Here is a 20,312-nt window from a genome sequence, read left to right on the forward strand (position 1 = left end):
TTTAATGGGTTATTTTGATCCCAAATCTCACTTTTTAAGTCATTTAAGTTGCGGACCCAATTTAGATCTCATCAATGAATCCGTGACTTTTTTAGTCTAAAAAAAAAAAAACCAAACTAACAAAAAAAATAAATTACATAAGTAGGTTTCGAGCACAGATTCTGTGCGCGATAGGACCAAAGTGTAACTTTACACTTAAGTCTTTTCGCACACAGAATCTATGCGTAATATGCCTCCATAAAAACCTTAAAACACTTAGCCAATTTTCAACAAACTCTTCTCCTTTATTTCCTCCATTTTCACCCCTTCAACACACTTTTACACCCCCAAAAACATGTCTCAAAGTTCCCAAACCTCAAACTTTGCTATAGTACCCGATGTTTGTGAATGCGGTTATTATTGTAAGCTAAAATTATCAAGGACCCCAGATAATTCGGGTCGTCGTTTTTGGCGTTGTAAAGTGCCTGAAGATTATTTGTGCTATCTAGTTGTTGTTTATTATTTCTATTTATTTTGTTTATTAAGTTTAATATTCCTATGTATTTTGTTTTTACTAGTTGCACCCTTTCATCTATAAAGTAATCTGCACCCTTTATGTACTAATTTATTTTAGTTTTTTCTTTAAATTATCAATTGTTGAACTTTTTATGTATTATTAACTCTATAAATTAATAATAGACTTAAACAATCAAATCAAATTTAAAACTTACTAATATTTTTCTTATTGATGATGACTTCATCATAAACTAACAATACAAATTAACCGCATGAGTCAGAAATTTAAAAGAACTTAAATAACCCCTAATCTTCATCAGAATAGAAGTCCTCAATATCGTTCTCGAAAATATTGCGCTTAAGACACATCTTTTTTCAGTAGATATTAGTTCTCTACCGGTTGATGATGCTTGCTCTTCGGCCAACTTTAGCATATAAAATCTATAACGTCTTGCCAGCATTCTGTTGTTTTCTTTTCTAATCCTTTGTACGGAAAGCTCGCAAGTTTCTGGACCTACTCAAGGTATGGTTATTGAGTACCTTGTTGGGATTGGAGCGTTGAGATTTTCCAAGTCACGAACAAGACGTTCTGATTTGACAAGCCGATGTGACCATTCTCGGTGTAAACAACAATAATATTCTCGCGGATCTGAATATTTCACACTACGTAAAATCATCATTACGTTCTATAAGAAAGTAGGGATTTAGCTCGTCTAGTTTGAAATCACGATTATCACTCAAAAAACTGCTATAATTTGAACCCTCATCGTCACTGCTATATAGTTCTTTTGGAAGGAGTAAAGACCAAGTTGCGTTTCTACTACTCGACATTGAATATGTTGTAGTCTAATAACAAAAGAAAGGGCTACTTATATAGTTGCAAATCCCCACGTACCCCTAGTTTGGGGGGAAGGGGTGGTCTTTATGACCCTACCTACTTACTTTATATAAAAAAATATTAATCTTCATCGGACATCTCACAGTCCGAATCCCACTTGGATCTAAATCTTGTGCTACCATGTACACCATATTCTACCCTAAAGTAACGTATTTGCATCCGATTGTTCTCTTTGCGAAAACGGTTAAGAGCAAAATTAAACTCTTGTTCCACGAGGCATTGACATAACACGTTTTTTTGGGCGTTTAAGCCCTCTCGACGCTAACTTTTGCTCCAAAAGGTCTTTGTTGCAGTCTCCCTAACACGCCAATCCCACTCCTCTCTCATTTTATTATTGTATTCTCGGTTAAATCTATTGTTAGGGTTATTTGAGTATTAAAAATCATCATCTAGTTCCCATGTCCTACCCATTGCTTCGAATATGTTTCCTGGGGTAAAACATGTAATAGAATCAAGATTACCAAATTGGGTGTAGAATGACATGATAACTCATTTTAATGTGAATGCTTCCTGAAATTGTCAATCATATTACATATAGTACTTCATTATTTGACCATTTTAATATGACTCTAACTTGTATTGCACACCATTTTAATGATCAATATAAGTGTTGATTTGACAACACACCACGCATGAAAATTTCAGAAATCTATGACACATAAAGGCTTGATTTGACAATACAATGCTGCATTATTTGACAGTTTTAATATGACTCTCACTTGTATTGCGCACAATTTTAATACGCATTGTAAGTGTTGATTTGACAACACACCACCCATGACAATTTCAGGAATCTATGACACATAAAGGTTTGATTTGACAATACAATGTTGTATTATTTGATCGATTTAATAGGACTCTCACTTGTATTGCGCACTATTTTAATGCACAATGTAAGTGTTGATTTGACAACACACCATGCATGACAATTTCAGGAATCTATGACATATAAAAGCTTGATTTGACAATACAATGATGCATTATTTGACCGTTTTAATATGACTCTCACTTGTATTGCGCACCATTTTAATGCGCAATGTAAGTGATGATTTGACAACACACCACGCATGACAATTTTAGGAATCTATGACACATAAAGACTTGATTTGACAATACAATGCTGCATTATTTGACCGTTTTAATATAACTCTCACTTGTATTGAGCACCATTTTAATGCGCACTGTAAGTGATGATTTGACAATACACCACGCATGACAATTTCAGGAATCTATTTAACATGAATGTTGAACGAGTGAAAAACTCATCAATTTCATAAGTCTAAGTCTTACAAGTCATTGAAAAAAAAAATCAAAGTTCATAGAAAAAATGTCTCAAAATGCTTCAACCTCAGGTTTCACTTTTTTGGGATGGAGATATCCTTAAGGACAATTACTCCGTTCGTTATAGTATCAGACCAAAATCCCATGTTAAATTTCCAACAACTTTAAATTATAAAACACTAGTCAGTTACATGCACCAAAGAATGAAAGCTACACCCACTGAGTTTGGAATCTCAATAACAGGCAGATATCCACAAACAATATCAAACGGTGTAGTGCGTTATAGCATGCACAATATCAACGATGATGAATCTTTGAGTGATTATTTGGGATCACCGGAAGAATATAGTGATTTAGTATCCATTAATGTTCTTGAGATTGTTACACTCCTCGTGTTCATAGTAGTAGAACCCATAGTTTTCTAGTCGGGTATGCCCTTAGAATAGAGACCCGAGCCCGAGTTTGGAGGTAGAAAATTTCTTATCCCATGTACGAGGGTACCAACGAGATATTCCCCGTCAATTTATAGAGTTAAAAGTTGAACAAATCGAATCGACGTGCTATGAACTGAATCAGAAAAACCTGCAGGACGCCAGTCACGATCGACGGGTCATCGAACCTGTCGACGGGCCGTCGTTGTGCGACGTCGACAGGGTTCCGCAGCCATTCATTCTGCAGGCGCAGGTCGACGAGCACGTCGACGGACTGTCGACACGTTGACGGGTCGTCGACCTGCTCATCGAATCGGACAACTAAAGCATTTAATTCTCCGAGTATAAATACGTGGTCCACGACCTTATTTCATATTTCTCTCATTCCCAGATCAGGAAACCCTAATATTTTGCTCTCCCAACATTTATAGCATATTAGTGAAGATTTGACAAGACCCGGACCCCGTAAACCTGAGCTATGAAGAAGAGGTCGCTTCTAGGTTTCTCCAAGAACGGGAAGCTTAGGAGTTAAAGTTAAAGTGATTCTTGGGATTCTTGACCCCTCAAGGTATGTAAATAATTCTTGCTCTTGTATTTGAGTTTACTATCAAGAGTTTTAGTGATTTTAGGTAAAGAGAAGGTATTTGTAGAAATGATAGATTGATGAAGGGCGAGGTAGTGACTTGAGACTATTTTAAGAAAAGATTAGAGATGGATTTACGTATATTTTGATATGTATAGGCGTTATCATTGTAAGCTTATAAAGGAGATAGTCGTCTATAATTCGTTAAGCTTCATACGTGCTTGGGGATGATTAGCAAGCAAGGCAAGTAGCCTAATTAGGCTTATGTTATCTTAATTGTAGATTTACAAGTTCAAGAGGTAGAAGTTGGACGATTTGATATACGTCAAGGTATGTTAAGGCTATTCCTTCTTTCTTTGGCATGATCCTATGATATGAACTAATAAACGAGTAAAAGAGTTTCCATATTACTCTATTCTTATAAGCACTAAGAGAAATACAGTCTTGTTGTTCCCGTACCCCGGTTATGGTATTTCCCTATATACATACCTTGTGATTTCCTATCCTAGTAGTATGAGTTCAGTAAGACCCATGAGAGGTCAATTGTTATTATATTGTTTTGAGAATCCTGTCGTTCAGTTTTATTTGCACTATGCATTCACTTTCAGTTCTCAGGGGTACGAGCGAAAGGCACACTTGACAGGGGGTGAGGGTGTGACCTATGATGTTACGTTTTATATGTGAAAGGCCCACTTGACAGGGGGTGAAGGTGTGGCCTATGAGTGGTCCATGAGTGGCCTATGATGTTGGGATATATATATCCATCGGTGAAAGGCACACTTGACAGGGGGTGAAGGTGTGGCCTGTGATGTGACAATGAGGTGTGTACCCACTAGGTATATATGTATATAGATGCATGTCCATGCTTTCCGACATACAGATTTAGTCAGATGCAGACAGATACTAGTTCATACAGATACATACAGATAGTCATTTCAGCTTATGAGTCAGATCTTATTCATGATTTCTATACATTATTCATATATGTTGCCTTACATATTCAGTACATTATCCGTATTGACTCCCCGTTGCTCGGGAGATAGTGAGGTGGCATTCATGCCCGCAAGAGGCGGTGGTAGATAGGAGGGGTCCAGCCTTAGTAGGACCCTTATCCAAAGAGATCGTTGCACTCCATTTGATCCGAGTTGCGGTATATATTTTGGCAGGCCATTCTTTTGAGATGTATATAGATGCGTATGACGGGGCCCTGTCCCGTCCTTTCTACATCTTTCATTCCAGTAGAGGTCTGTAGACAGTTGGATGTATTAATCAGATAATGTAGCGTTGTCGACTTCTATTCTTTTGTGTACAGTGTATGTAGCATCACCTTGATATTAACCGGCTATATATTTGTTCTTCCGCATATTGTGTATATATATATGTATGCAGATTATACAGAGTTCTGATGTTCCCTCTTATAAGATCAGTTTATGCCATTTATGGGCTGTGAGGTTCAGTATATTTCAGATAAGTGTTTAGGGGTGTTTGGTCGTTAGAGGTCAGACTCCCATCACAGCTCATCGGTTTGGGTCGCGGGACAGAGATGTATGTTGAAAAGATACCCCGTGAATAAGTCCCTCAAGTCCTCAAGTGTTACCTATTCATGGTAACACTTATAGGGACTTTAGATCTTATAGAGACATTTTGAGTGGTTAAGTGCAAATTGGAAAATCTAAGACAAAGAATTTTTAATCTAGCTTACAATGAAAATTGGTAAATATGCATTTTTATATTATTATTGTGTGTAGTAGCATGTGTTTGTTGTATGAATTGGTAAATAACCACTTTTCAAATATTTATAGGAGTTATTCTCAAAACTCGCCAGTGGTACCAAATATGGATGTTGATCAATCCTCTCAGTTCGGTGGAGTTGATCATTCTCCACACTATGACAATGCTTATTAAGTTCATCACCTTGATATTAAATAATCCGTCTATATATATGATGTTGGTATTTAAAATATGTTACTTTTCGTATAGGAGGAGGAATGCACTTGATAATGAAGATTTTCCAAATTATTATGAGTCATCAAAGTGATGACGAATATGAAATAGCTAATAATGCGGAGGTAACATGATGATAATGTTCAAGTTGGTATGACCAACAATATTCCTCAAAACCAACAAAAACCAATGCACCACCACGTACCACCACCGATGGTGGAAAACCCAACTTCTGAAAGCCCAATTCAGTGGCATTCTAACAATATTCCTTATCATGACAGCCTGCAAGGTCGTGATGATGCATTTGTCTTCATAAGAGAAGATGATCATAGTCGCCTAAAAACCTGGATTGAACCAAAGGATCTCAATAGAGATCAATGCTACCTTGCATTAGGAATGATGTTTGCATCCAAAAAGGCATTGTAACGGGCATTTATTATCTGTCAAAATTTATTGTTTTAAGAAAATGAGGGAGTTTAAGATTGATCAAACCAAACACAAAGATATGGAGGCTAGTTTGTAGACCATATAGACGGTATCAAGGGGGACAATGTTGCTTCGGGGAATCAATAAATATGCGATGGTATGTGGGCTACACAAAATTCATAATAGCTAAACAAACCACACTTGTGATATGGAAGACAATCCAGCAAATCATTATAATTTAGATACAAACATGTTTGCTCAAGTGTTACTTAAAGACATTGCCGAAACGCCAAGGTAACTTATCCTACCTAGTACACTATATGTCTTATATCAATTAAAAGATCATTACTAAATATTTTTGTTTAAACTTAACTAGTGCAGATCCCCATCAAAGATTGTATTAGAAACGTTCAAACCGTATATGGTAAAACTATAAGCAAAGAGATGTAAAGGATTTCTCGGCGTAGACGTGTTTTGAGATGATCTTTGAAATTGGCATACCTCTTTTTTATTCACCAAGGTATATGGCGGTTCTACAATATTTTAATGCTAATCGAAGGTTGTAGAGTGGCGGCTTATAGAGGGTAAAATTTTCAACTTTGTATTTTGGACATTCAAACCATGTATTGATGGGTTTGCTTCATCGACTGCGGCTTGCGGTGATATCCATAGATGGCACGCATGTATATGGACTGCGTACGACATCAAGCTCCCAATTGCGGTAAGAATGGATGCCAATGGGTCAATATTCCGTCTTGCTTTCGTAATTGCCGCTAACGAGAGCAATGACACATGGGGCTTGACCCATTTGAAGACTCATGTTATCAAGGATCGTACGGGCATATGTGTGTTGTCTGATCATCATAAAGGCATATTGCACAATATGAATAATTTGTCAGGGTGGCAGCCTCCCCTTGTTTACCATCGCTATTGCTTAAGGCACTTGAAGGAAAATTTGCAATTAAAGTTTCACAATAGCACTCTAAACAAATTGATGTGAAAGGGGAAAAATAGTAGCGCGATGGGAGCATCAACAAAGAAAATGGGGCACTCAAGGAAATTTGCAATCAAAGCGAAAAATGGATATGATCAAGGCGATTAGTGAACCCGCATATGTTTGGTTGATGAAGCTCGAAATTGAAAAATGGACGCTTAAATGCCGACGAAGGCAAAAGATGGGGCATGCTCACAACAAACAAATTACCGAGTCTTTAAATGGCTTCGAAACCTGCTCGGCGACTACCTATCACCGCAATAGTGAGAATGACTTTCAAGCAGGTTGTGGAGCGATTTTGTGGTTAGGACAAGGCAGGCCAGAGCGATATTAGCAGAAGGCGGGACATGGATGCCAAAGCCCTTAAAAAAGATGGAGCATTATAGAAAAAAATGTGAGTTTCACCAAATGACCGAGTATGACCCCATTCAACGTGTGTATGAAGTTAGGACGGGTTATTACAACGGTAAGGGTGGAAACGTGCATACTGTTTATGAGGCAACAAGAACATGCACTTGTGGTAAGTGGCAAACGTACCACATGTCGTGTTCTCATCTTTGTAAGAAAGCTTCGAGAGAATGGCAAAAACGGTAACAAGTTATGTGGCGGGGAATACAAGGTCCACGGTTACCTTAAAGCATATTCGGCCAATTTCACCACTTGGTAATGAAGCTTATTGGCCAAACGAGCCGTTTTCGATGGTTGCTAACAAGGATTACATCAAGAAATTGGGCATTAACTCATGGAGTCGTAGACCCAATCAAATGGATGTTAGTGAAAGAACTTACTCTCGCAAGTGCTCTACATGTAAGCAATATGGCCATGACAAGCGTTCGTGTGGGCAACAAGGCCGTGGTGGTACAAGCATGTCTCGAAGTAATAGAGCCTCTAGAACTTGAAGATTGTATTCTTATTGTAATTTAGTATTGTATTGCTTTGAATTAGTATTGTAATTTAATGGAATGAATTATTTTTGAATTAGTATAAACCTCTCATATTGGATGAATTATTGTTAAATAAAATATTTATATTTGTACATTCGAATATAATATTTAAACGTAAAGCTAACAAGTTTCCAAACAATACAAAATACACATTACATTTAAAAAATGCGAATTACACAAAAGACATAGCAAAAACAAAAAAGACAAAAAAAGAAAAATAACAACATAATATAAAAAAGTAAAGGTAGATCAAAATATTTTTATTTGTACATTCGATTTGACTAAATAATAAAACACTTAGATCAAAACCCTATAAAATATGACACTTAAACTTAAAGATGACAAGTTTCCAAACAAACAAAACTTACTTCGGGGCACTTTACAATGCCTAAAACAACGATCCAAATTTTTAGTTATACTTGATGTAATGAGCCGACATTATTGCACGCAAAAAAAGATATTAAGTTCTATAAAATATTGATATTTCGGGATTTTGAAATATGACTAATCTTTGCCCAAAGTATGAAAAAACTGTGATTTTGATAGCTTAAAAAAAAAAAGGTAGCCTCTTTCACTTATAGAATCTGTGCGTGAAACCTACTTTTGTAACTTTTTTTTTTTTGGTTCCAATTTTTTTTTGGTTTTTTGTGTCACTTAAGTCGAGGACTCTCTCATCAATATCACCCCTAATCAAGTGCGACTTCTCAAAAATTATTTCCTCATGGAATTTTATAGTGCCACGGTTCACAAATAACAATATTCATTTGTAGTTAGGAAGTTAAGTTTGATTCTCCATATACAAATACCACTGTATTATATTTTGTATTCTGCCACCCCACCGGAACTATCACGTCAAGTCTAAAGTGAAATAAGAAGGCATCCTATACTTTTTATAAAAAGGAAATTTAAATATTTACAAACTTAATTCTTTAATTTCCATAAACCTTATGCTTCCTCAAGAAATACTACTACTTCAGATTTTTAGCTATTCGCGAAACTCTTCTGTTGTAGGTGTTACTCTTAACATAATGTGATATTATGTGCTTTGGCATGCTTTGAGTCAAATCCATACAATTATATCTAAAATGCCTCACATCATTAAAATGCAGAGATATAGTGCAAAAGCTCAATAGAGGAGCAAAAATGAGTTGTTGTATTCTTCATCGTTATCCGCTATCAATGTAAATTTTATTTTCACAATGTTATTTTATTCGGACTTTTCAAAAATGTTATCTATGTATTGAATCTTTAGAAAATACACTATTTTTAGAAGACCGACACGAATCCAACAATATTCTTAAAGCGTCTGAACAATATAAACATCTAAAACTACAGTGAAGTACAGCTTACCTCAAGGAATTGGTTACAAAGGGGAATATTCAATGTGTGAATAGTATACAGAGCCACAACAACATAGTCATAACACAATCATTTGTGTGTTTCAACTGAATCCATTACTTTTGACTTGAACTGTGTGCATCTATGCAACAAAAACCAAAATGTATGATAATATAAAATAAGATCATTAACTGGTTGAATTTAGATCCTGGATTAACCTCTATAATATAGTTTGTTGAAGTGCAGACTCAAGACGTGGCTGCTTTCATGTAGACAACTTATAAAAATCCATACTTTGTATTCCCACATCCCAATTGAGCCAAATTCTCATATTACAACATTTCCTATCAACAGCTGATTAGAGAGAACTGAGAACCTTCATTATCATCCAAAATGACAAATATTACAAATGCATTCACCAACTACAGTATCTTCATCACTTCATAAAAAGAACTAGCATCAAAGAACTCGGGTATGTTATAAGCAGCAGCACGACAAAGCAGCTTGTGCATTATGCAAATGCAGCCAGGTTAAAGCGGTTCAACCATGACGTAATAGCTGAACTTATAGTTGATAATTTGGAAATAGCTGTCGTCTTTAAACAGAAAGCATTAAATTTCCTTCCTATTTTAATGACATTGACGGATGAGCTGCAACCGGGGACTGGAGCAGTTCCTTTGTAAGCTTTGCAGATGAAGCTTATGAAGTCCGTGTAGTCCTGAAACAATGAAATATGTTGTCATAGGAAGGAATTTTCACAAACCACTAGGGCAATCAATTATCGAGGGTTAGAGGCCATTTACGCCAGTTAAAAGTTGTACAAAACAAAAACTTGGAAAGCAGATAATAAATATAGAAAAGATGAGAAAATGACAAAAAAGAGCACTATTGATCTCTGTCAGATATTTACCAAACAGAAATGTGGAGAAAAAATTTAACCAGAAACACCGAAAAATTTCTTCTAAAGTCCATAAACCGCAACATAAAAAACTACACACGAAACAAAAAGTAGACCAAAAATATCAGAAATTACACTAGACTCTTGAAATAGACAAAACAAATAGTAACATAAACTACAAAAACTATACTTCCAAATGTGAGTTCCCGTTAAATATTTCTATTTTGACAATTCCAATTAAATTTAACAATCGGTGGTAAACATCCGAAGGACACCAAAAGTGCTCACTTTTGGCAAACTTAAAGGACCAAAGCTGCTCAAATGATAGTTAATGTTAAATATCTGAAAGACACCAAAAGTGCTCACTTTTGGCAAACTTAAAAGGACCAAAGCTGCTCAAATGATAGTTAACGGACTATCTTGAACCAACCACCAAAGATAAGGGACCATTTTTCTCACTTTCTCTAGAAAAGGCTTTTGATTAACTATTTAGAGCAAAGCAATTTCAGAAGTAAAAAGCTCTAAATCAGCCCATAAGGCTAAGTCCGCTCCTTAAAGTGAAAAAGCTGGCAACTTTTATTTATGATGAAATAATTTTCAGGGGGTGAAGGGGTTTGTTGTCAGTGAGCATGCAGGAAAAGAACTCAAAAAACATAATTTGACACACAGTTAGAAAGGGACTATATAATACTCCTACTAGATAATGAATAATGCAAGTTCTGAAATATAGAGAAAGAAACTGACATCGTAAAGCGGTTGGCCATCAACAACAACCCATGGTACATATTTATGTGGAGGCTGAAGGGCATTTGTCTCAGCTGCATAACTTAGTTCGAGCTGCACATTAAAATTTAAGTAAAATTAATCACAGAACATAATAATACTACTATGAGAAACAAAAAATCATACCAAAATAAAATTTGTTCCATCAAAGTTATTTACAAATTAAGCTGCCTTCCAATAAGCTCCAAAGTTAACAATTTTATGTTGTTGGAATTCAAGTCAAACAAATAGATGCTGAGGACTAGCTTTCCAAGTTACTCAAGACCAATTTCATTAATCTCAAACAGTGGACGTGACTAACTTAAATCTTTTCTGGTCTCCGCATAGCAAGAAATGAGGAAAATATCATTTGTTGCAACATTAGAAATTCCGAAAGTATTTGCACCACTATATTAGCAATTTCATCTTGAATTTCTTTATTGAAAACATAATTAAGAAAACAAAGGGGTGTTTCAGCTTAAGCTTCACTAATTTGATTCACTTCCCCTCTTTTTTCTTTTCTTTTTTTTTTTTTTTTTTGAAACTTCCACTTTCCCTCTTTATGTTACTTAATGAATCACAGCAAGCCGACAATAGGGTTACAATTCCAATTTCATTAACAAGATGCCACATACTCTTAGCCCGATGAATTGTTTACCTAATTTAATATCATCAGTCACCTCGGTAACCGCAAATAACAGGAGCAGATAAGACCTCAAAGGGCAGAGAAGCAGATTATCATTTTAAGGGCACGAAGAAGGCAAAAGTCACCTTAATGCCTCTTATTCAACACTCTTTTGCAACTATGCATCCCCTTGATGCCTTTGTGATTATAAAACACTTACATCATCAAAAAAAAAAATGCCTCTTATTCAACACTTGAATGAAAACTTATAATAATGCAACATGCAAAAGGTGCAAGGAGTGACATTCCAAGCATTTGTTTCAGGGGAAATAACCAAAAATATGATTCTATAAAGAATTTTGGATGGTGTGAAAAGAAATAAAAGCGGATAACAGATCAAGAACTCTTTAAATTTTATTGTGCTTACTACGAAAACGAACAAAAACGCATCCTGAAGAAAGGTACTTCAGGAAACTTCTAAAGGACAAACAGTGATAGCACTGATAAAGAAAGCAACAAGTTAGGGTGGTGCTATTACCTGTTGCTTCCTATTCTACCATTCTATGCTAAACATTAAATTGTGAATAAACACTTGGAAGGTACTAAATATACTTGGACTCGAACTGAAAAAGAGAATAACCTTCTTTCCTCAGCAAACTCGCCAACAAACACAGTTTGATATAATTGTTGAAAAAAAATGGCTTAGCCTCCAAAATTCGTGTATGAAGTGTTGCGGAAAATAATACGAAGGAAAAAAATATTTACAGTAAATTATTAAGAATAACAGCAGATACTGAAACATGGTAATCAATGAGAATAAAATGAAAAACAAGGACACCAAGTAGGCGTTTGGACATACATTTGGTTGAAACTTGAAAAACAGTTATTAAAGTTAAAGTTACAAAAAATGATATTTGAAAGTTGAAAGTGTGTTTGGAGTTTGGACATGCATTTCACTTGGGAAAAAAAATTGAAATTGGTAAAGATCTTTCACTTGAAAAGCAGATCAAAGCTAGTATTCAATTTTCACTTGAAAAACTCATCTCAAAAACTAACCAAAAAAGCAGTCCAACGTATAACCAAACAAATGTTTTGAAAAAAAAAATCTGGAAAAAAAAAAAAAAACTTTAAATCAAACGGCTCCCACAACAGATACTGAAACATGGCATAGATAGATGCAAAATGCTACTTGTCCTCCTCTTCAAAGGTAGCTAGTACATTCAATAATGTGTATCCACGAGAACAATAGTCGATTTGAAGAAATTCCTCTTTTTCCATATTCAAATGCTCAACATCTAGTGATTGAGCATATAGCAGAACTGAAGTTATTAATATGTTAAGCGTAGACTCACTGCTCTCTGCACATTATGATGTGAAATCATAAATTTCAAATAGAACTAAATTTGTTTAAACACAAATTCAAATCTTTACAGCAAGGCGAATCAGAAATGATACCAACTTACCAAGAAATGCTCAAATAACACCCAAAAATTAAAAAGAGAGAAGCAGAAAGAACAGGATTAGCTTTAAATCAATTAAGAGAACTAACCTCTTTCCCTCGTCCACCGAGGACACAATCCTTAATAACCTTTGCCTTCAAATTCAGTTTTTCAAAACATGTTTCCCAGTGGGTATAATTCTTATGGTACACCAGACTTTCCACACAGTAAATGAAAGGAAAGTGATCATTCTGCATCAAAATATCCAATAAAAATGCAACTACAATTTAGAATATCCTCCTTAGGTAGATATAAAAAATAACACGTTAACCTATCATTTATCAAGTAACTCTCTAACGTGATGCTACACATTTATCTTTCATGCTACCTGTCATTTATGATTTATCAAGTTATACTCTCTAATGTGGTGCTACACATTTATCTTTAAAGGGGTTGTTTGCTTCAAGACAAGTGATGCAAGGACTAGTAATACAGTGATTAGTAATGCAAGGATTATTTTGTTATATACATCAAACTGAACGCGCTCTAAATGAATTGACTACAACTATCAAAAAACATGCTCAACAACTTTGATTAGTAGCTTACCAAATCTGGCCAGGCATCAATTGCACAAGCCTCTACAGTGTCCAAAAAACATTCAACTGGACCATGCTGCAACCATAACAAAGAGAATTTCATAAATATACAAAAATGTTTACAAACTATTCAACTTACTGTCTTTTTGTTCAACCATTATAGGTATACAAAAATATTTGCAAAATGTATAAATATCACGCTCTAAACTCAGAGGTGGCCGGAGCCTTAGTTTACGGGATTCAACTCAGAAGTTACCAAAATTTCAACAAATACTACATTTTGAAGCCATTGTTTTAATAAGTGAAAAACGGGTTCAATAGTATGAGCTCAAACAATGAACCAATCAAGTTTATATTATGGATCCGCCTATTTAAAATTGAGATTTTTGCCTATAGTCCTATCTTATTTCACAAAGATTTAGATCTTAGGTAAGTGCTTTTAAAACATATGCATAAAAAGCATCATAATTTCACTCAATTAAGCCCCTTCATGCTTACTCTAACTAGTTATTTCGATTTTCTATTACTCCCTCTATTTCAAATTGCTTCTTTTTCCCCTTTTAGTCTGTTTAAAAAAGAATTGTCTCTTTCTTAGGCCCCGTTTGGACATGATTTGAAATCGGGATGATTTGAAGTTGAAGTTTTATTTGGACATGCAATATGAATTTCTTAAGTTGTATTATTTCTCATAAACATAAAAATCCCACAAGTTGTGAAAACCATCAAAACTTCCCAATTCTTATACAATCTTATCAAATGAGCAAATCATAATTCATAAGCTAGTAGAATATCTTTTTAAAAATTACAACATCTATTGATCGAGCTTTAGTTCAATAAAAAAAAAAAATGAAACATGAGTAGTAGTCTAACTACTCTTTAATATAATCCTTCCACTGGTATTAAACATGAATTGTAGTATAACTTAAAATTGGACATGAGTTGGTAAACAAGATTGGTAAATATATCTATCAACTTATGGATCTTTTGTTATAAAATATAAATTTATGGGTCAAATTTTACATTTAAAATTATTTAAAATCCCAAATCACGATGTGAAGTTGAAGTTAAAAATTTTTGCAAATTGCATAAAGAAACACTGAGACAACTCTATAATTTCAACATAACACATGACATGTTTAGGATCACAAGATTTAAAGGACATTTTGGTACATTATACATAATTTAATAACACAAGATTCAAAAGGCTTCTTTATTTTTTTAAACTCCGCATCAAGTCAAACAAATTGAAACTAAAAAGACAGCAGTTTTAACTATAATCTCAGAACAAGAAGAAAAGAAATTTATACAAAAAAAAAAGAAAAAGATTCTTGGTGTACCTGGCATTTGAAGGTGTTATTGGCTTTAAGCTTAGTATTACCCCATGGAACAAGTTTTAAATCAACAATATCAATAATCCCATTCTTGAAAATCTTAGGTAAATAATTAACAATAAAATTGGAACAGTAAGGACAAAGGCTTTCATAATACAAAGCTAAAGACACTTTCTTATCACAAGAAATAGGAGAAAATTGGGTGAAGCATAAGAAGCAAATTAGGAGAAATGATACACTTTTTTGGAAAGAAAATTCCATTTTTGTGAGATAATGGAATTTGGGAAATGTTTTGGTATTTTTCTATAAGAGAAAAATAGAGGATTTAATTGAGGGGGATTGTTGAGAAAATGACCCCTCATGTTGTATGATAGGTTAAAATACCCCCTTAAATATGTATTAAGTAGTTTTGGTCCTTTAAGTTTGTAAAATATATCAAATATTTGTCAATTTATGTTCGTTAAATCTGACGGAAATAATGATTTTTTTTTTTAACCTAGCATCAAGAAAGTCTCATCAAATCTCTGAAAATACAACACAAAAAATTACACTAAATACCTAAACAATATAAAAAGAAGCAGAAATTATACCTCAAAAAATACATCAGATTATAGAAATAAATCAAAAATAGTAGAAACATACGTTTAAATTAGTTTTCAATATTTTCTTTTGCATTATTTCCGTCAAATCTAACTGATAAAGTTCACTAAATATTGGATGGAAACTCAAAATGCTAATTTTTGACAAATTTTAAGGATCTATACTTACTATTCAATACATACTTAATGGACTACTTTGAACCAATTCTGAAACATGAGGGACCATTATAGTGATTTTATCTTGTTTTCTTGGTTCTTTGCGATATCTGGATCTAAGTCACAGCACGTGGAATCAAAAGAGAGACTGAAAGTGAGGAAACTGTAAAGATAACTGAATCCCAGAAGTGAAGTACTAATATCTACTTCCTCGCTTCTTAATAAGTGTCGCTTTAATAAAAAATACGCATATTAAAAAATTAATAATGAAATGTAAAATTTATTAAATTATTCATATATAAGAAAAATAAATTATTTTTACCTTTTAATTAGAGTATACACAAGAAGTAAATATTTTGATATTAGAATCCAATAATATCAAATTATTATGTAGTTTTTTCAATCATCATTTAGATGTTATTTTATTTTTTAAAGGTAGAATTGGAGAAAACTAGTCAATTTATGTCTTGATTTCTAAGATGACACTTAATAAGGTATAAAAGAATTTGACTAAGGTGACACTTATTATGGGATAGAGGAAGTAGTATATTTTTACCAGACAGCCCTCAATTTTATGATTTACTCTAAGAAAGTGCCCTCAAAGTTGGAGATATTTTCTCTAAGCCCGAATGCATCTTTCCGCATTTGTGAGGCAAGTGTCATTTTGCACAACAGACCCACTTTAGGAATGTTACACGAATGAATGCTTCGACAACGACAAGCTGCCCGTGACAATTTGATCAGTGGTGCTAAGATTCTTTTTTGGTTGTTGCTTTTTTATGGGCAAATACATAAGTTGCCTCTTAGTAGGCGTTTGGTATGAAAATCAAATATTTTTCACTTTATTTGGAATTTTGAAGTTAGAGTTGATGATAGAATTGTGTTTGGTTATAGTTTTTGCAAAGAATATTTGATTGTTTGAACGTATTAAAAGTTAAAAAAAAAAAGTAAAAATAAGGTTTTAATTTTCATGGCCAAACGTTGATTTTCAAATAAAGTGAAATAATTTTTCGAAAAAAGTGAAAAATTCTCATGGCCAAACGGGTCCTTAAATTACGCTACACACTCATATGGTACTCATTGAACAATTTTTAAAATTTGCCAGTAAATGTTATTTAGATACTCAAACTATGAATATGTTTCAATGAAGTACCAGAACACATGATAAATGGTTTTTATTAAACACTTTGAGCTCACATTTTGAAAAAGTTATACATGTATTCTGAAGAGCTCACTACGTATTTAAGTAAAAACCACTTCAAAAAATATCACATCCTTTAATTATATGCATCAGCCTCAATAAGTAGTAATATCTCCTTTAATATACGCACGGGCCAATGCCACTAGTTTACTTATATATATATATATATATATATATATATATATATATATATATAGAGAGAGAGAGAGAGAGAGAGAGAGAGAGATAGAGAGAGGGTGGGGGTGGGGGGGGGGGGGGAGTTAAATGTTATAATTATATTTGGACGAGTGGCCAAATATGTTAAAAGTTTGAAAGCCTTGACAGATCAGTTCACATAGTTCTTGGCCGTCGCTAAAAGAAGGGAAAAGAATAAAAAATATTCCACTACTTTCATTCAATGGCTAAAAATTATGCTTCGTTACAATTTTAGGTCATTTATGCCCCTGCCGTTATGAAAGTTAACAAATATACCCTTCATTTGACGGAAATCCCAAATTGATTCAAATAACCCGATTTCATAAAAATAACCCACTCCCCTATTTTACACCCCAGACCCACCTCTTAAAATAAACCCATTGTCTTCCCTAATGGCTAGGGCTGTTCATGGTTCAGTTTGGGTCGGTTATTGATTAAAACCATAACCAAATCAATTTAGTCGGTTTTCAAATGTCTAAAACCAAACCAAATAAAATAAAAAACTACCAGTTTGGTTATTGTTGGTTTGATTCGGTTTGGTTCGATTTTTCGATTTAGGACAGCCGTGACAATTCAACTATTCTTTCTTTACATTCTTCAAATTTCTTGAGCCTTTACTGTGACTGTGAGAAAGAAACGTGAGCTTCTCTTGTTCAGCTAGGTTAGGTAGAAATGTAAAATGAAAAGTGAGATGGTAGGGTTAAACACTTACACTTAAGACTTATAGAGTTGGGCTTATACTTAAGACTTAAGTTGGGCTTGAACATATTCGTTAAGACATGGGCCTTAAACAATCATGTGAAATAAGTAGATTAAAATCAAATTAATAATTAAAAGGTATAAAATATTTATAATTATTTATGAAAAGCTAATATTATACCTATAAATAATTGAATAATTATATATATATAATTATCGGTTTGATTCGGTTATTTATTCGATTATTTTTTAGTATAACCATAACCAAACCAAATATTATCGATTTTTCAAATTTAAAACCAAATCAAAAGTCGATTTTTTTATTCGGTTTGGTTTTGGTTTTTCACCATACCGTGAACAGCCCTACTGATGGCGTTTGAAACACAATCTTGAAGTACATCATCTCATCTTTTTTCACTGTCCAACGTTTTGATATGTGATTATCAAAATCTTTAACTGAAAAAAAAAATTGTAAAAGGCTGCATTTATGAATTCCCTTCCCATTGTGTCATTAGCCGTACTGTATTCTAATTTTAGTGTGAAAGATCCATCCGCTCTTCTCTTTTACATAGAATATTAGAAGAAACTGAGTGAAAATGCATTTGGGAGAGATAAATCAAAGAGGGAAACTAATAAGTTATATTAGAGCTATTTTGCACCTTTTTAACTTTTTATTATCAGTGGCTGTCATTTTAGTTTGACGAATTGATGTTTGTTTAGCAGCTGAAGCCTTAGTTTCCAATTGTTATTGAATCCTAGTCCTAGGATAGAAGTAGGAGTTCGTCGGAGTGGTGTGCTTGAGAGTCAAGTTGCTGGAGGAAAAAATATAAGAGAGAAGGAAGACTTTAGTTATTTTAGGAGGCGGGTCAGAGCGGTAAGTATGGGAGTAAGTTATTTTTTGTGAAATCGGGTTATTTAAATCAATTTGTTGATATCCGTCAAATGAGGGATATATTTATTAACTTTTATAACGTCAAGGGCATAAATGACCCGAAATTATAATGGAGGATATTTTTAACCATTAAAACAAACTAAAGGGATATTTTTACCCAAAATTGTAATGGAGGGACATTTGAACTTGTATTATAATGTTTCACTAACTGTAAAACTGATAATTTATCCCCGATTGGGCACAGTATGATAGATCTTTGAAATCCTTGATATTCTAGAAGGGGAATGTGAATGTAGCAGTCACTTTCTCTATGTACAAAAAAAAAAAAAAAAAAAAAAAGTAAATAAAGGGTGCTTGTGTCGTGATTTTGAATTCCTTGACTTGTGTTCTAATAGCAACTACGAGAAGAAAGGGGAGTATGGTCCCTAATCTCGTCTAAATTATTGGATCAAGCTGAAAAAAAAAACTTCTCTTTATCAAAAGGGCCAAATAAAAATGTCCTATTTTGGGGTGGTCTGCAATTTTTAACTCTTTGAATTCGTGGTCTTTAATTTTTGTCTTTCAACACTTTAGGTGAAAAATAAGAGTACAAAAGTAACCTAGCATAATTTTTTGTTTCCGTGGGGCATAAGTTTATATTTTTTCATCATCATTTCTACAAGTTATGTCGGAAACGACAAAACTTTCAAAACTCAACCCAAAAATGGCTAAAAACATATCGAACTCCATAAAAACAGATACATTATTCAACTCAAAAATGTCCTCAAAAGCATTGAATTTCGGGTGGTTTGAACAACTGCAATTTTTCTACCACTTATGTTTAACATTTAAATCTTCTGAGAATTTATGCCCAACGAAGCAAAAGTTCAGTTCCAGAATATAAAAAAAAAACTCTTAAGTGTTACACAACTTATGCCATGACGGCATAATGTGTTTCCAAAAAAAAATAAAAAAAATAAATACACACACACACATACCCATACATGTACTCTACCATCCCGCATTAGCTATCATTTTTTTTTCTCTAAAAAAGGATAAATAACATATGCCCCAAAAATCATTTCTTCATTTTCTAGACAAAACTTTCAAAAAAATCAACCCAAAAATGGACTAAAAACATATCGAACTCCATAAAAAGTTCATTATTCAACTCAAAATCTTAATATCACAAAACTTATATGCCTCTAGTTAAAGATATTTTCATCCACCAATTTTCATTAAATGAGCAGCAGCCAAAAAAAAAAAAAAATTAAAGACCACATATACGAGAGACATAAATTAAAGAGCGTAACTTAAATCTTCTTTAAATTTTGCCCAATATGTTGAAAATTTAAATTTTGCCTTAAAAAAAAAAACTTCTATTTGAACCCACACGCGGTACACAATTTAAAAAAAAAATGCCATGAGTTTAAATTTCGCTATGCCATCCAGCATAATGTGTTTCCAAAAAAATAAAAAATAATGCCTTATACACACACACACACCCATAACTTTGATAATTCATTTCACAAGTTTATGCCGAGTCCGCATTAAAAGTTATCATTTTTTTTTCTCTAAAAAAGGATAAATAACATATGCCCCAAAA

At 33.7% G+C, this 20,312-nt stretch overlaps 1 protein-coding gene and 1 long non-coding RNA gene across 2 annotated transcripts; both read right to left on the reverse strand.

Annotated features, from left to right (window-relative positions):
- Positions 1-9,498: 9,498 nt before the first annotated feature.
- LOC132050485 (gamma-interferon-responsive lysosomal thiol protein-like) lies at positions 9,499-15,282 on the reverse strand. Its single transcript, XM_059441738.1, has 5 exons — positions 14,992-15,282; positions 13,665-13,730; positions 13,169-13,309; positions 10,977-11,069; positions 9,499-10,052 (listed from the first exon to the last, which is right to left on the reverse strand). The coding sequence occupies exons 1-5, from the start codon at positions 15,244-15,246 to the stop codon at positions 9,846-9,848; spliced, it is 762 nt and encodes a 253-aa protein (XP_059297721.1). The 5' UTR covers positions 15,247-15,282; the 3' UTR covers positions 9,499-9,845.
- LOC132050486 (uncharacterized) lies at positions 11,503-13,162 on the reverse strand. Its single transcript, XR_009413425.1, has 2 exons — positions 11,872-13,162; positions 11,503-11,773 (listed from the first exon to the last, which is right to left on the reverse strand). It is a non-coding gene; the product is annotated as an uncharacterized LOC132050486 (long non-coding RNA).
- Positions 15,283-20,312: the final 5,030 nt, after the last annotated feature.

Source organism: Lycium ferocissimum, chromosome 3, assembly GCF_029784015.1.
Source record: "Lycium ferocissimum isolate CSIRO_LF1 chromosome 3, AGI_CSIRO_Lferr_CH_V1, whole genome shotgun sequence".
Classification (NCBI taxonomy): Eukaryota; Viridiplantae; Streptophyta; class Magnoliopsida; order Solanales; family Solanaceae; genus Lycium; species Lycium ferocissimum.

Excerpts from the sequence above, each read along its gene's own strand:
- LOC132050485 (XM_059441738.1), bottom strand. The coding sequence starts at position 15,246 with ATGGAATTTTCTTTCCAAAAAAGTGTATCATTTCTCCTAATTTGCTTC. Across the intron at positions 13,731-14,991 it reads ATAACACCTTCAAATGCCAG|CATGGTCCAGTTGAATGTTT; the intron begins GTACACCAAGAA and ends TTATGGTTGCAG. Across the intron at positions 11,070-13,168 it reads TCGGTGGACGAGGGAAAGAG|CTCGAACTAAGTTATGCAGC; the intron begins GTTAGTTCTCTT and ends TTTAATGTGCAG.